We start from the raw sequence: 16,196 nt of genomic DNA, 5'->3' as shown, positions 1-16,196 counted from the left end.
TCTGAAATGTTTTTCTTGTGCCAGAACCCTGACAAGGTTTTAGAGCTGATGAACAGATTGTTGAGTCCAGTTATCGCTCAAGTCAGCGAACCCCAGTCTAACAAAGAGCGACTCAAAAACATGGCGGTGGCTATCGCTGAACGGTGAATGTTTTAATCCTTATTTTATACATCATCCTCTGGTGTTTGGCCCTGTCGATTGTTGAATTAAAATGGTATCTTTGTTTTTATTGTGAGCACAGGTATCGTGCTAATAGTATATCCGGGGAGAAGTCTGTGGACAGCACCTTCTACCTGCTTCTGGACCTGATGACGTACTTTGATGAGTATCACGCTGGTCACATTGATCGAGCCTATGACGTAAGTCCTCTTTAAGACCCCCTATTGATGTTGGGTCAATCTTGCCAGGTGTTTAACCATTTACAACCCATTTGTTTTGCTCTGTCAGGTGATCGAGAGGCTAAAGCTAGTTCCTTTAAATCAGGACAGTGTTGAGGAGCGGGTCATGGCTTTCAGAAACTTAAGTGATGAGGTAAGAGATTTGTCCACAAACGAAACGGATTTACTTAACAAATTGAAAACGATTCTTAAAGATGAGACCTTATTATTGTGACATTCTCTGCATCGTGTCGTCATCTTTCTGCAGGTCAGACATAATTTGTCAGAGGTTCTTCTTGCTACAATGAATATTCTGTTCACACAATACAAGCGTCTGAAGGGGGCAGCAGCAGGCACACCAGGAAGACCACAGCGTACACTAGAGGACAGGGACACTGTAAGACTTTACGTTTTTGTAACGTTTTTTAATAATCTCAGCATTATACCATTATTCACTGGATATTAGACATATATGATGAATTTCCCGTTAATCCTGATTTATAAGATGCTCCAACCACCTGCAGTTTGTCATGCAGTTGTATTTGTCTGCTTTCTCTGCAGATGCTGCGCAGTCAAGCCCGAGCACTTATCACCTTTGCGGGGATGATTCCTTACCGGATGGCCGGAGACACCAATGCCAGACTGGTTCAGATGGAGGTCTTAATGAACTGAGATGCTTTACCCCACCTTCTCCCCTTTTCGTTGTCCTCATTCCATTATTATTTGGTGTCAATTTGTGTTTGTTTTTTTTCATTATGTGAAATAAAAATATTAAGTTCAGTTTTGCTTGCTTCCTTGTTTTTTAATTTAACATTTTGTCATTGTCTTGTCCTGCCATTGTCTTCGCTTTAGTTGAGTTTATTCAACTTGCATGCATCCTTTGTTTAAAAAAACTTGGTCTCTGGTTTGAAGATATTTGTAATTAAATAGATTTATAACTCATATTTCAATCAATTTTAAGAGCTTATAGATATTATTTTATGGCATTACAAACAGTGAGATTAGTCACGGTAGATTTGGTGGCTACCAGCAATCTGCATTGTACTATATTTGAGGTTTTAATGGTTAGTCATCATAGACATTTCTAGTGTGTAATATACATTTTATTCTTGAAGCTGCAGTTAGGTGTAATTTTTGAGCATTTTTTTAGATTTCGATAATTATTTACAAATCAATTACACTAAAAACTTTATTGGTATTAAAATGAGGAATCCCTCTTTATTTCCTTGCTTCATGAAACACCCAAAAGTGGCTTTTTCAGCGAGCGTGCTGTAAGAGAGAGCAGGATTGTGCTTGTGTGTGACATTTGGGTTCTCTCAGCATATGGTGGGTTATGAGGAAATGCCCGTAGAGAACACAGATGGACATGTGGGGGCTTCATCACACCCGGCTGGAGTATCTTCTCCAGCTCCCTCTAAGCTCTGCGTTGCATTTTTAACTGTAATTGCATCTGGAACTGTGGCAGATAAATAATAGTGTACTGCTTTAAATGCAAGGTGCCGGAGTCTCTCTGACTCACTGTTTAGAGATGTTTCAACTCTGCAGTCCCTCCTTCGAACTCTTCTGCAAAACCCAATCTGCTCTATGAACTCTGTCCTGATGTTGGAGATGAAGACCTGGAGCACAGATCCATCTTCACACCGTGTGAGGTGTGCGTGCTGCAGCTGGTGTTGTGAATCAGGCCGATGTCACACGTCCGCGATAACCCGGCTATTTCACAACACCAGGGTGGCACCACACCGCTGCCTACAGAGAGGAGCTCAAACCCCAGATGACTCCTATATTGATCATTTAATCTGTCCCTGTATACAGTAATGTGAGAAGGTCACTTAAAATGATGGGTAAGGTGTTTTAAAATAAAACTAACAAAGATTAAGCTTCTGTTTGTAGAATATTTGTGTATATTTCTGTATATAAAGAACAGAATCTGATGACTAAATCTATTGGTATAAAGCTGCTGATCTCATTCACTCTTAAAAAAAATTATTTCATGTTTGGGTTAAATATGGACATTTTATTGGTTGATTTAAACCAACTATTGGGTTTGTCCATTATGTCTATGGTTCAAAACTAAATATTGAAATATTGTAAGTAGGTTACCCCTATAGTTTTGGCAGGATTTTATATTTTTATATTTATAGTTGACTTTAATTATGACTTTATATGTAATAGATTAATCCAGGGGAGTAACATCCAACCAAAACATTTTGATAAATCTGACAATTTGATTTGACAATTTGATGGCACCTATCAGCCATGTTATGAGAATTCCCTTCAGGCAACGTGAGGATTTCAAAACGACCATTTAGTAGTTGGTTTTCTGTTTAAGCTCTCTGTGTCTATTAATAGATGGTTAATGAAAACCATTCAAAGGAGAGCACCTGTGGGCACGCTTGTTTGCTCTGCGCTAATTACTCTGAAAAGGCTCCACCTTTGGGGCTTCCAGAGCAATTTCTGCAGAAATAATGACTAAACCCGAAGCTGCATCTTGGGTCACATGAATTGGCGGACATTTGTCTTTTAGTTAATGAGGAACTGCCATTGAAATGATCAGTCGTTGCTCGAGGCAAAAGTTGTTCAGATGGAACCGCCGCTCATAATGGGTTATATGTATATAGCAACTAAATGAAGGTCACTTGTTGGAAATTTTTGTGATTGAGGCGACTATACTGTCTGCTTCCAACCATTTCGGCGTATATAATCTTAATATTCTCAAATATTTAAGAATCTTGGTTCATGACATTTTACTAGTAATGCAAATTCAATTCAATAATATAAAATTAAACGCAAATGCTAACTTGCTTAAGTTGCCTGTGTCTCAGATATTTCTCTGGAAGAAAAAGACCACGAAATCTCACAAATGTCTATCACTAACTGAGCTCAGATTTGCAATCGATATTTTGTCAATATTTTTGAAGATTTCAATTTGACATTTCTCAGCAAATTTACCTGAATCAGATTTGTTTTCCACATTAATTTTACAGTTCCTCACTCCTATTGTATTTTAACAATTTGCTGCTGTCCTTCTGAAACCTCATATCTCATATCTTTTTGCCATGAATCATTATTATTATACCCTTTATGTTTGTCACTAGGTTTTGCAAGTATCTAACCAATAAAAACTATTAAAAAGTGCTTGTCAACTTTGGCAACACAGTATTTGTTTCATTTAAAAAGTACAGTGTGTTTTCCATTTCCTGGAAAACAGCAAAATTGGACATCCGAGGTTTTGGAAGGACAGCGACAAATTGTCTTTTTTTTCCCCTAAGCAATTTTAGGCAAAACATCTGAGACATCTTGATACATAAACACAGCACAACAGAAAAAATCTAATTAATTCAGATGTCAATTCTACAGACTGCAGTCGACCTTGAAACCTGTGTCAAGGATATCTTGCCAAAGATCTTTGTCATTACATGTTCTCATGATGTTTACAAGCCCCAGTACAAGCTCAAGGCCCTACAGCAACAATTAAAAGTTAATGACCCGTAAAAAAGCTCCTGAATTTGTTCTCAGACTACTTAAACATTCAAATGTGGTTCCTTCCGGCTCAGGTATAATATAACCCTTGGTACCTCCTGCTGCTTTTACTCAGTTAATATATTTATGGTGGAGATACCACAGGCCAATGAAGGGATGAATCTGACAACAACCAGAAGCCAATTCCCAGTGTCTTCACTGAGCAACGGAGACCACCGTAAATTCAGTTTGGGAGGATGTAGCAGTTACGATACAGACAGCATCGTTTCCAGCAGCTCTGGGGTCTTTTCTGGATATGACACGTTGGATGCCCCACCGAATTATGACTTCTATACCAATACTGAAGTTTTTGGAAGAGCAAAGAAATCAAGACCTTCTCTCTTTCAGCTTCACTCCAACCCTCAGGTAGGAACAGAAATTGCACTTAAAGGGACAGTTCACCCGAAAAATAAAAATTCTGTCTTCATTTATTCATCCTCAGATGGTTCAAAGTCTGTATGACTCTTTCAGAAGATATTTTAACAATGGAAGTCAATGGGGGCCAGCGTTGTTTGATTACTATACCAACATTCATCAAAAGATCTACTTTTGTGTTATGCAGAAGAAAGTCATACAGGTTTGCGGCTGAATATATGATCGAAGAATTTCTTTTTTCCAGTGAACTGTCCCTTTAAGTAGCCGGATTGCTAAATATATTAAAATATCAGACAAAACAATATGTGCGACATCATCAAAACGGACTATTGATAAGCTTAATTGAGATTTAAGAAATCCACAGGTTATTCTCCTGAGCTTATTTAAGTTTTTCCCCAGGATGACCCCTCTCCACCTCCGCTATATGAGGAGAACAGTGAGGACAAGCAGAGTCCAGAGGAAGATGAACCCGCAGAACCTCCACCTGAACCAACTCGCTTTGGTTGGGCTCAGGGAGTCATGGTAAAATAATTGACAAAGTTTGCATACTTTGTGAAGTATAGAGTGATGTACTATAGTCTATTGACATGAGCCAAGCACAAAACATCTGTAGATTTTCTGCTACTTTGAATGCTGTCTGCTTCAACGGTATGGCTGTGTTCTTTTACTCTCTGTAGATCCGCTGTATGCTGAATATCTGGGGAGTTATTCTGTATCTGAGGCTTCCTTGGATCACAGCTCAAGCAGGGATTGGTGCGTCAGTTTCTGTTGTTATCTATTTTGATCTTAATGTTTCGTGTGTGTTTTTTTTACTTAAAAAAAACCATTTAGTTGTTGTAAAACCCCCTCAGGGCTATACAATGTTTTACTGCTGTGATATACTTGTGTGTCTATCTTCAAGTGAACATGTTCCGCTTTCTCATCTGTAAGGTCTGACATGGGTTATAATCCTGGTTTCCTCCTCTATAACCGGCATCACTGGACTGTCCACATCAGCTATTGCCACTAATGGCAAAGTTAAAGGAGGTAAATATTAAGATTAGTAAATTTGCCTAATATTGGAATGTAAAAAAATGTTTACCAGTAAAGAAAAGTTACACATTTATCTATATCTATAAGTATTATTGAGAATGAAACTAAAGAGTTAACTTTAAAAAATGAAAGATTGGTCGCTACCATATGCATAAGAGTGTCAGTTATTCACAAAAACAAACGTTACACTTACTGTACATTAGTTGTCTGCGAAAAGCTTTGCAAAAATTTGAAGCAAGTTTTTTGTTTAGGAATATAGTTTGCCACAGATTTTATGTGTGATATTACGTCAGATTGTACCTCTAAATTACTTTAATTATAACAAAAATACTCAATATGAATGTGTATAATATGAATACTCGATATGAATAAAATAATAAAGTATGTAAAGAAAAATGACTGAAATATGTGGACTGTCTCACATTCTTTCATTTCTTTTCTTCTCTTCAGGTGGAACATATTTTCTTATCTCTCGTAGCTTGGGCCCAGAGCTCGGTGGCTCAATCGGGCTTATATTCGCGTTTGCCAATGCTGTTGCCGTGGCCATGCACACCGTGGGCTTTGCTGAAACAGTCCAGGCTCTCATGCAGGTGGGTTATATAGCCCAGACTATACAGAAATCTTTTAGTTTGCTTTAAAGGGATACTTCACCCAAAAATGAAAATTCTGTCATCATTTACTCACCTTCGAGTTGTTCCAAATCTGCATAAATGTCTTTGTTCTGATGAACACGGAGAAAGATATTTGGAAGAATGCTTATAACCAGACAGATTTTGCCCCCTATTGAGTACCATAGTAGGAAAAAATACAATGTTAGACAAAAGTGCCCCCGAACTGTTTGCTGTACATTCTTAAAAATGTCTTCTTTTGTGTCCAACAGAACAAAAAAAATGAAGTAATTTATCCTACTATGGGAGTCAATGGGGGGGATCTGTTTAGTTAAAAGCACTCTTCCAAATATCTTTCTCTGTGTTCATCAGAACAAAGAAATGTATACAGATTTGGAACAACTCGAAGGTGAGTAAATGATGACAGAATTTTTATTTAACAACTCTGCATGCTTTGCATCCAGAAAAAGATTGGAAGTAAGAAAAATCTCTTCTATGATAGAGTACACTGAAAGTTAACGGTCCTCTTACTTTTCTTTTTTTTTTCAAATAAGGAGAGTGAAGTTAGCATGGTAGACCGGCTGAATGATATCCGCATCATCGGTGTGATTACTGTCACCTGTCTGCTGGCCATCTCAATGGCTGGAATGGAATGGGAATCCAAGGTTTGTCTCTAAAACAGAACAATTTTAGGCAAATTTGACCAAACCATACCTTTAAACCTTTATAGCAAAGTGACATATATGAATCCACCTCGGTTTTTGTTTCTTTCTCAGGCCCAAGTCATGTTCTTCTTCATCATTATGATCTCGTTTGCCAGTTACATAGTGGGTACCATCACCCCATCAACTCCAGAGAAGGAATCCAAAGGATTTTTCAGCTACAGAGGTCAGACTGCAATGTCACCAATTTGCTAATAAATACACTCTAGTATTCTCAACACTGTATGTTCTTCACAAAGCGTTTCAATTTGTATCCGATAGCTGATATTTTTGCGACAAACTTTGTGCCCGGCTGGCGTGGTCTGGAGGGCAGTTTCTTTGGCATGTTTTCCATCTTCTTCCCCTCAGCTACAGGCATCCTTGCGGGGGCCAACATCTCTGGAGATCTCAAGGCAAGTTTAGCTCAGAATCCTCTAACGTTTCTTCCAATTAGATGTATCATAAAACATATTTATGGGTTATCAAATCTATCAAATCTTTCTGTTGTATACACAAAACCTCCAATAGGAACCCAATGTTGCTATACCCCGTGGTACAATGCTGGCTATTTTTTGGACCACTATATCCTACCTCATTATTTCAGCTACTATTGGTGAGTGTCATACACTACATTTCCCAAGCCCGTGTTGATTATTTATTTATTTATGAATTGATTTATGAGTTGATTTCACTCTACTATTCCTAAGGCTATTGCATGTATTATCTATTAACATTTCCATTTGCTTTGCTGTTTAATTGCACTTCAGGCTCCTGTGTAGTGCGAGATGCCTCTGGTTTAAATGAATCCTTCATTCCGACTGTGCTTCAAGGGGAATGCTTGGGAGTGGCCTGCAACTATAACTGGGACTTCACTGAATGCATCGCCAACAAGACCTGCCCTTATGGACTCATTAATAATTACCAGGTGATCAAAATGCTCATTGAATGCTGCTTTGTCAACAACTTGTCATTGGAAAGTTACGGAGCATGACAGAAACAATTATTTCTCTTAGATATATTATAACCTGTTATTTAAACATGAAACAAATAAATCAGTTGTGCATAAGCTCTGTTGCATTACATTGTGGTGCTCACTCATGTGGCAACACAGGTTTGAGTTTGGCTCGCGTTATTTCCCGTTTCCTATATCTTCTCCCCATCATTTCAAAAGCAAACAAATAAATAAAATCAACATTAATAGAAAGACGAATCTAAATGTAATAAATTAATCAAACAAATATGAATAGGAAATTGATTTATTTGTGATCTAATATTAATAAGAATAACAACAAAATAGACAGATATCACAGATAGTAGAGAAACAAACAGATAACAACAAAAGCACATGCAATCAGATGGTAAACAAAGCATGGCGAAAATTAACCATACAACAAACAAATGTTTAAAAAGCTGAGAAGGTAAAGTTGTTGAAAAGGTTTTACGTTTTTGTTGTAAGTTGTGTTAACAGAAACAATATGTTCTTTTGTTTTGGTTTACAGACTATGAGCTTGGTGTCTGCATGTGCTCCTCTCATCACTGCTGGCATTTTCGGAGCCACACTTTCATCAGCTTTGGCTTGCTTGGTGTCCGCCCCCAAAGTTTTCCAGGTAATCGTCCGCTTGCATATAACTCCATTATATAAAACACCAATTTTCTTGCATCACACTACATGTGTGCTTGTTCCCAGTATGTTTGTATATTAGGATGATGGTTAATTAAACATGAAGTCCTTTCTTTTTCGTTTTTTTCCATGCCTTGTCTCATTAAAGTGCCTCTGCAAGGACAACCTGTATCCAGGCATTGGATTTTTCGGCAAAGGTTATGGAAAGAATAACGAACCATTGAGAAGCTACCTGCTAGCATATGTCATTGCTATATGCTTCATCCTTATTGGTAGGCCACCAAACATAAAATCAGCATTAAAAAGCGTATTAAATTTGATATGAGGAATTTACAGCCAACTGTCCTTGCGTGTGTATTTCAGCTGAGCTGAACACCATTGCTCCCATCATTTCCAACTTTTTCCTCTGCTCTTACGCCCTTATCAACTTTAGTTGCTTCCATGCCTCCATCACTAACTCACCAGGTGAGCACTTCCATCATCCGTCTTTTGATGCAAAATGGATCAGTTTTTAATGCAATATTTACAATTCGTCATATCTAAATGGATTTTAATGGTTTGCAAATCTAGTTTGCCTTTTGTGAAACACAATAGCATTAAACCATGGCTAAATGGTTTTTAAAACCATGGTAAGCAAGACAATCGTGTGACACTGTTTGCAGCCAGTTATACAGCATTATTAGGACTCATAATGTACAATTCTTTGTGTTTGGTGCTATTTGTGATTCAGGTATTTAAAACGAGTTCACAGTTTCAAAAATGAAAACTCTGTCACCATTTACTTACCCTCTTGTCATTTCAAACCTGTATGACTTTCTTTCTTCAGCAGAACACAAAAGAAGATTTTTTTAATTATGTCGGTAACCAAATAAACGGTGGTACCCATTGACTTGCATTGGTTTTGTGTCCATACAGTAGGGGTACCGCCGTTATTTCCAACATTCTTCATTTCTTCTTTCATGTTCTGCAGAAGAAAGTAAGTTGTACTGGTTTGAAATGACAAAAGAGTGAGTACCTGATGACAGAATTTACATTTTTGGGTGAACTCTCCCTTCAACCTCTAACTGTTCCTCATTGTCCCGTTTGCGCGTAGGATGGCGTCCAACGTTTCGATTCTACAGCAAGTGGTTGTCTTTGCTAGGAGCAGTGGTTTCTGTGATTATCATGTTTCTGTTAACCTGGTGGGCCGCTCTTATAGCCATTGGCATTGTCATCTTTCTGCTAGGATATGTGCTATATAAGAAGCCCTGTAAGACACACTCTCACACTAACATTAAACGTTTATCAGTCCACCCTAAAATACATATAATATTACAAAACTATCACAACGTGCATGACTATATAGCAATTTTGTGTTTATACATTGCAGCTGTCAATTGGGGCTCATCAGTGCAAGCCAGCACATACAACATGGCGCTATCTCACTGTATAGGTCTTAACCAGGTGGAAGACCATATTAAAAATTACAGGTAAATAACCCCAAGACCACCTCACGGTACACCAGTCCTGTATCTTTTTCCCTCCATGCTGTTGTTTGTTTTTCCATTTGGTTTTGCTCAGGAATCTTTTTTTATCAGGAATGTGTTTGGTCTGCTCTTTCTATCTGCTCCTGCTTGTTCTTTCTTGTCAATTCTCCCTGCGTCCTACTTTTCTTCCATCTGCTCTTTCTCTCAGGCCACAGTGTCTGGTTCTCAGCGGGCCGCCCTGCATGAGGCCTTCCATGGTGGATTTCATCAGCACCTTCACCAAGAACCAGAGTCTGATGATATGTGCGAATGTCATCATGGTGAGTCCATCAACAGAAACACAATAAATTAATCAAATAAAGCAAAATAATGTAAACAATTTATATCATTGGCTTCACTTTACAATAATGCATAATTCATATCCAGTAATGTTAAATGACTGAAAAAAATCATAAAATCATAGACGTCTCTCTTGACTGTTCTTATTAACAGGGAGGACCCACAACAGATGCTGTGGACTCGGCCAACACCTCAATTCATTTAAACTGGCTAAACAAGCGACGTATAAAGTCGTTCTACCACACTGTAGTGGCCGATGACTGTCGCTCTGGCGTGCAGATGTTACTGCAGGTCACCCATAATGCACTGTTTCACATTCCACTACATAATGAGCTCAGAACATCAATTATTTCACCTTTCAGCATCTGATGACGGTGTACCACATGGTAATGTTGTTTTGTGGCCACTCTATTTCAGAGTACGGGTTTGGGTCGGATGAGACCTAATGTTCTTGTGATGGGATATAAAAGGAACTGGCGTAAAGCTCAACCAAGCAACATCGATAACTATATTGGAATTTTGCAGTATGTCTATCATAGTTTAGTACGCTAAATTTAGTATGCTATGGTTTTTAAAGGCAAGTGACTGTTTAAAACTTGTGTTTAGCGATGCATTTGTCTCTCAATACGGTGTATGTATTCTTCGGATGAAAGAGGGTCTTGACATAAGTCGAACGATGCAGGCACATGGTAAGGACTGCTTCAAAACTCACTTCACAATTTATGACCCAACTGACAACAATGCCCCCTAAAAATGTCCCCTGTTTATCATAGTAAATCTAGGGTTTGAGACATCCACTGAAAAAGGAATTGGCACGAGAAGCCCCACTGACACAACAACAACACCCACAATTGAAACATCATGTATGTATCTAAACCGTGTTTTTAAATTAGGCCAGGTGTAACGTGAATCCTCTTTGACAAAACATTTTCTTTTTGCTATTACGTGTATTACAGTGGACCCTGAAACACTTATGGCCATGTCCCAGCCTGCCACTGTGTTTCAGTCTAGGCAAGGAAAGAAGACCATTGATGTGTACTGGGTTTCTGATGATGGGGGTGAGTTATATTGATATTCACTGGATCTTTATTTGTTGTGCATACATAAGCCATAATAACATAGCATGAGTGTGTTGTCAGGTCTGACTCTTCTGCTGCCTTATCTCCTGACCCGTAAAAAGCGCTGGGCCAGATGCAAAGTGAGGGTGTTTGTGGGAGGTGATGTTCAACAGATTGAGGAACAGAAACAAGAGTATGCATAACCGTGATACTTTTTGTTATAGAGACTGCACTAGTTGACATATTCAATAAAAGAATTACCAAGATACAATATTTGTGTATATATAATTATATAGCCTATTTAACATATCTTAAGTGTGAAGCAGACAACTTGTGTACATTTAAAACACAGTTTTGCTTTATTTGCAGATTGTCCTCTACAAATAATCTCAGAAGCAGCTGCTGTTTTAACATTGTCAAGGCTTTCCAGAAATGACATTAAACAGATTGTATTTGTATGTGTGTGTGTGTGTGTGTGTGTCAATTACAGGCTCAAGGGTCTGATCAGCAGGTTTCGTCTGGGTTTCCAGGATATTCAAGTCCTTCCTGACATCAATGGAAAACCACAGTCTGAGAAGTAAAGTGTCTCTTTCCATTCACGATACGTCTTTCTGCACTGACCTGATCAATTAATGGCATTTCCAAATAATCTTCCAAAATACTCTTTTAAAATTTCCTATAAATCTTGGTGACTTAGCCTATATGTGGAATTTTTATTGGTCTAACATTCATATGTTTCTGTCTCTTAATTATTGAAACAGCATAAAGAGATTTGAAGATCTTATAGCTCCTTATAGAGTAAGCACAGTCCAAAAGAATGATCAAGCTGCTGATGAGACAACAAAGGATTATCCCTGGATGGTGTCTGATTATGAGGTGGAAAAGTTCAAAGCTAAGGTAAATATCATTTTAGGTTTTTAAAAGACTGGATAGCCCATGTTATAGACCATGCATTTTCTTAAAGCTTTATTAAACATTTTATATTTTGTGTTCTGTGTTTTAAAGTCCCTTCGACAGATCCGTCTGAGTGAAGTTATTCAGGACTACTCAAGAGATGCTGCGTTGATTGTTGTGTGAGTGTTATTTAAACAGGATGTGTTGCCATGACATCATCATGATGCCATTCTGCATCAATGAACCAAAAGTTTAACTAAGTAAATGTCTGACTTCACCTTTGTTTGGCAGAACCATGCCTGTGGGGAGAAGAGGTGCGTGTCCTAGTGCCCTTTACATGGCTTGGCTAGAGAGTGTGTCACGTGACCTTCGACCTCCGGTTCTCCTTGTGCGAGGCAATCAGGAGAATGTGCTGACACTGTATTGCCAATAAACGGCATCTTTTCCTGACAGAACTGTTCACAGACCTACATCCAATGGAAAGAAAATCAACTATTTGTAATTGGCTTGTCAAAGTTATGACATTTGTATTCTTTAATGTTGTGTTTAATACTTGTGCTGTTGTTTGCAAGGTTTGTCCATATTGGAAACCTGTTAACTTGCTATTGAAAATGTTAAATGTCATATAAGGTAATAGTTTTTGCTGCTTATGATCTTATGCACTTTCTTCATAAACAAACATAAGTCTGTATTCACGCAGTTTCCACTTAAAGGCACAGATTAAGTGTAGTAATTAATTTACAATTCTATCTGTTAATTCAAAAGCTAAACAATTTGCTTATTTTAATGACAACTTAAAAATTATAAATTATATTTAATAAAGGACTAGTTACGTTACCAACTTCGAGACTATTGTGTTATTGTTTATTACACAATTAAAACCCATTAAACACACCCTTACTTTACTGGACCATAAGCACCATACAGTGTTATGACATGATCGTCATCTGATGCAATCACAACACTTCTAGTAACAAACCTCTGTGAAAACGGTTGTTGCTAGAAGGGATACAGCAACGCCGGAAGTGGTGCAAAATCTCGCCATACAATTACAATAAATTACATAAGCTAACGCCTACACCCAACCCTAAACCTAACCTTACAATAATAAAAAAATATTAATCAACTGTTTTCACCGTGACAAATATTATGTGGTATTGAAGTGCGCATGCCCAGTGGAGGGATCTGTATCCCTTCTAGTCAAAACCAAGCTATATGGGCAGTTTTGCGCCCCAGGCAGTTTTACGCCCCTGTTGTTCCTTATTTGTCCAGTAGGGGGAGTTGAACCACAAAATAAAATATTTGTAACCGTATCAAACTGTTAAACAAAAATGTAATTATGTATGTGTAAGATTAAAAGTAAATAAATAAACTAAACTAAACTTACTTTATGGTAAAAGTGTAGTAACCATGTTTTTTTGTTGTTGTTGTATTGCTGATCTTACCATGGCTTAACTAACGATATGCAGAACAGGTTTAAATATTTGTAGATATCTACTAACGGTCTTAATACATAGCTTACAGGAGACAATTGATTTGCAATTGCAACTGCAATTTAGTGTTTTTGTGAATTGAAAAATTAATAATAATACAGTTGGATCAGATGTACAGTACAACAATAATATATAATCTACTGTGGCCTAGTAATATACAAATATACAGAAGACTTGAGTGTTTGCTGTGAATGTATAGGCAAAGTTACATTGAAATATTAACCATATTTAGCCCATAAGACATTAAGTGCAATCATATGAAACATCAATTAAATATCTGCCCTGCATTTAGAACAGTGTCATGCATACTATTTCATTAAGAAAAACATAATTCACCGCTTTAAGAAATTTCTAAGGTCTTTTATCTTCTAAGAAAAAAGTGACAAGTTTCTTGTGAACAACATTATTTATTAAGACCATTATCAAAAACAGGATTGATGATCATTATAGGATGGCTCTCGATAATGACTCCTATGGGGATAATGACTCACTCTTCTTCAAAATGTTCTTAATCCTCCTGTCAAACTGCTCCCGCTCACTGATAAAAGAAAGTTTAAAGTTGTAGAGAAAATTGTTATTGGAAATAATGGCAGGATGTCATGCTTGACCATTTCTCCTTTATAGCATCCTTACATACCTTATGTCAATGACTTGTAGAAATTTCTCCTCAGCCTCCAGCATGGTGAGATTTTCCAAACCAGCAAGGGAACAGATGTTGGACTATCAAAGAAAAAGTTAAGTCAAGATGGGTCACACCCCAAACAAGTAGTATCATTTCAGTATCAAAATTATTTTTTGTACAACAAAACTGAGTGTCCTTTCTACATTAACCAATCAAACCAAGCAATTACAAAATAAATCTGAGGAGCACAGCTAACACAGGACCCACCTCTGGAAAAAGGACATCCATAATAAACTTGATTGTGTCACTGTGAGTCTGTGAGGGTGTCCTGTCCAGAAATGAAGTGAGGTGAAAGTAGGTCATCAGTTTGGTCCTGATTGTCAACGTACACAGGCACAAACAAGCATGGTCTTGGCAGAAGGATTGCAAAATATGTCAAGCCACTTTGATTTCTTTTGGCCACTGATGATGGACTGTGCAAAGAAAATTGAGAATGTCATTAAAACATTGCCAGATATGTCTCTGTAAGTCATTTATGTATTTATTAGACAAGCTATTGGTTAAAAGTGCAGTAAATATGTAAAATGCATTCTTGAACACATTTTTATTATTTCCAAGTATTATTACAGATGAGATCAATAACATCACAACATAATAGGCCTCATTAGCCAGCCAACAATTGCTATTAAGAAAACAAGATACACGATTAATTGAGCACTAACAATCACAAACATGATAAAACCCACATTAGGTGCACATACATTTTAATCAGGATCATTAAGCTATTTTAACAAAAATGTATTTTATATGTACATTACTATGATCACTTCTTTTATTCCATATGGGAATAGTTTTCAATTTGAGTTTGAACATGTTTGTGGTTGTTGGTGCTCGATTATTGATCTTTTGTTTTCTTAATACACATTTAAGAAAATTGTTTGCTGGCTAATTATTATGTTGACTGTGATGTTCTCACCTGTGATTAATTGTTAGTTCTGAATATGGGGCTCTCCATTTTGTAGGAAGTTGTAACGACTTAAAATAATAAATAACTTAAGTATGTGTGCAGCTAAATTGAAATGGTTTACATATAAGCCTACTGTAGTAATGTTATGCAAGTAAACAGGGTCACCCTTACGAAAATAAACCATGTTTTTTTTGTGGTACAAGTGTAGTAACCATGGTTTTTTGGTGCATTGATTACTTTACTATGGTTTTTACAAAAACATGGTTTTCAAAACCATGGTTATTTTGTGATAACCATTGTTTTACTACAGTAACCATGGTTTTTTGGTTTTAACTGTAGTAAAACCATGGTCAATTTTCGTAAGGGCAGAAGAATATTGCCAGAAAAGGCCATCACATAGGCTTCACATAGGTTAGAGACAGACAACAAAAGAAAATTAAAAAGAAAATAATTATGAAAACGAGTAAGAGATATCGAGTAAGCATACACGTGGTTAGCTAAGGTTGATCCAGACAGAACATCGACCTGGTCAATAAGTATACATTTTATTGTCTTTGAGTATAAATTACACATACCGTACATATCTTTTTAGATGTTGAAATGAATTCATATCGATATCAATGAATCATTTAAAACTATACATGTTGGACGATTGCCTGAAAACGTTTATTTACCATAACTCGTGATGGACGATTAAGTTATCTGTTCTTAGGTCTGTTCTGGTGGTTCTTAATGTACAGTCCCCCCTACTGGACAAATAAGTAAAAACAGGGGTGTAAAACTGCCTGGGGCGCAAAACTGCTTGGGGCGTAAAACTGCCTGCTCCATGTCTGCAGACTCCCCCTTCTCAAACCAAGGGGCAATCTTCCGGTCTCTCTCGTGAAATCAACACGGAAGTGACTAAAACTGCAATTCATTGACTGTCCGCTAGAGGCTGGCTCCAAAACAGAGCTGAATCTCATTGACCCCATGTTGGGCCGACTTTACAGCACAAAGAAACATGTTTACAGCCTGGTACAAAAAAATATTTTGGTCTATATAGGTAATTTTACCCTTCATGACAACTGTGAGGAGGGTGATTTTTTTATAACTCACCCGTTTAACTTACATTAAGCCTTAAAATT

General features: G+C 37.3%; 2 protein-coding genes and 1 long non-coding RNA gene across 8 annotated transcripts in view; 2 read left to right on the top strand and 1 right to left on the bottom strand.

Moving 5' to 3' along the window:
• Positions 1 to 1,157, top strand: part of nup93 (nucleoporin 93) — a 32,390-nt gene extending 31,233 nt beyond the window's left edge. For all 5 annotated transcript variants that reach the window (XM_057347920.1, XM_057347921.1, XM_057347919.1 and 2 more), the window contains 5 exons: positions 25 to 143; positions 242 to 359; positions 448 to 531; positions 646 to 774; positions 939 to 1,157. In XM_057347920.1, the coding sequence (XP_057203903.1) occupies positions 25 to 143; positions 242 to 359; positions 448 to 531; positions 646 to 774; positions 939 to 1,049 (561 nt within the window). In that variant the 3' untranslated portion in view covers positions 1,050 to 1,157. The remainder of the gene's footprint in view (positions 1 to 24; positions 144 to 241; positions 360 to 447; positions 532 to 645; positions 775 to 938) is intronic.
• Positions 1,158 to 2,118: 961 nt separating this feature from the next.
• On the top strand, positions 2,119 to 12,825 carry slc12a3 (solute carrier family 12 member 3). Of its 2 annotated transcripts, XM_057348417.1 has the most exons (26): positions 2,119 to 4,262; positions 4,671 to 4,793; positions 4,949 to 5,024; positions 5,202 to 5,297; positions 5,754 to 5,893; positions 6,466 to 6,576; positions 6,688 to 6,799; positions 6,895 to 7,025; positions 7,141 to 7,225; positions 7,380 to 7,537; positions 8,112 to 8,219; positions 8,382 to 8,505; positions 8,597 to 8,698; positions 9,327 to 9,482; positions 9,603 to 9,702; positions 9,908 to 10,019; positions 10,192 to 10,329; positions 10,456 to 10,562; positions 10,645 to 10,727; positions 10,812 to 10,901; positions 10,995 to 11,096; positions 11,178 to 11,289; positions 11,587 to 11,673; positions 11,858 to 11,993; positions 12,102 to 12,169; positions 12,282 to 12,825. In XM_057348417.1, the coding sequence occupies exons 1-26, from the start codon at positions 3,984 to 3,986 to the stop codon at positions 12,421 to 12,423; spliced, it is 3,078 nt and encodes a 1,025-aa protein (XP_057204400.1). In that variant the 5' UTR covers positions 2,119 to 3,983; the 3' UTR covers positions 12,424 to 12,825. The 2 variants fall into 2 exon arrangements, 1 of the variants encoding a protein (XP_057204400.1); XR_008964026.1 differs by lacking the exons at positions 11,178 to 11,289; positions 12,102 to 12,169; positions 12,282 to 12,825 and having other exon boundaries at positions 11,858 to 11,972.
• A 1,055-nt stretch (positions 12,826 to 13,880) lies between these two features.
• On the bottom strand, positions 13,881 to 15,902 carry LOC130563145 (uncharacterized). The gene is made up of 3 exons (XR_008964053.1): positions 15,648 to 15,902; positions 14,373 to 14,578; positions 13,881 to 14,203 (listed from the first exon to the last, which is right to left on the bottom strand). It is a non-coding gene; the product is annotated as an uncharacterized LOC130563145 (long non-coding RNA).
• Between the last annotated feature and the right edge of the window lie 294 nt (positions 15,903 to 16,196).

This window comes from Triplophysa rosa, linkage group LG12, assembly GCF_024868665.1.
Source record: "Triplophysa rosa linkage group LG12, Trosa_1v2, whole genome shotgun sequence".
NCBI classification, from domain to species: domain Eukaryota; kingdom Metazoa; phylum Chordata; class Actinopteri; order Cypriniformes; family Nemacheilidae; genus Triplophysa; species Triplophysa rosa.
This window is presented reverse-complemented; position numbering and strand designations above follow the sequence as displayed.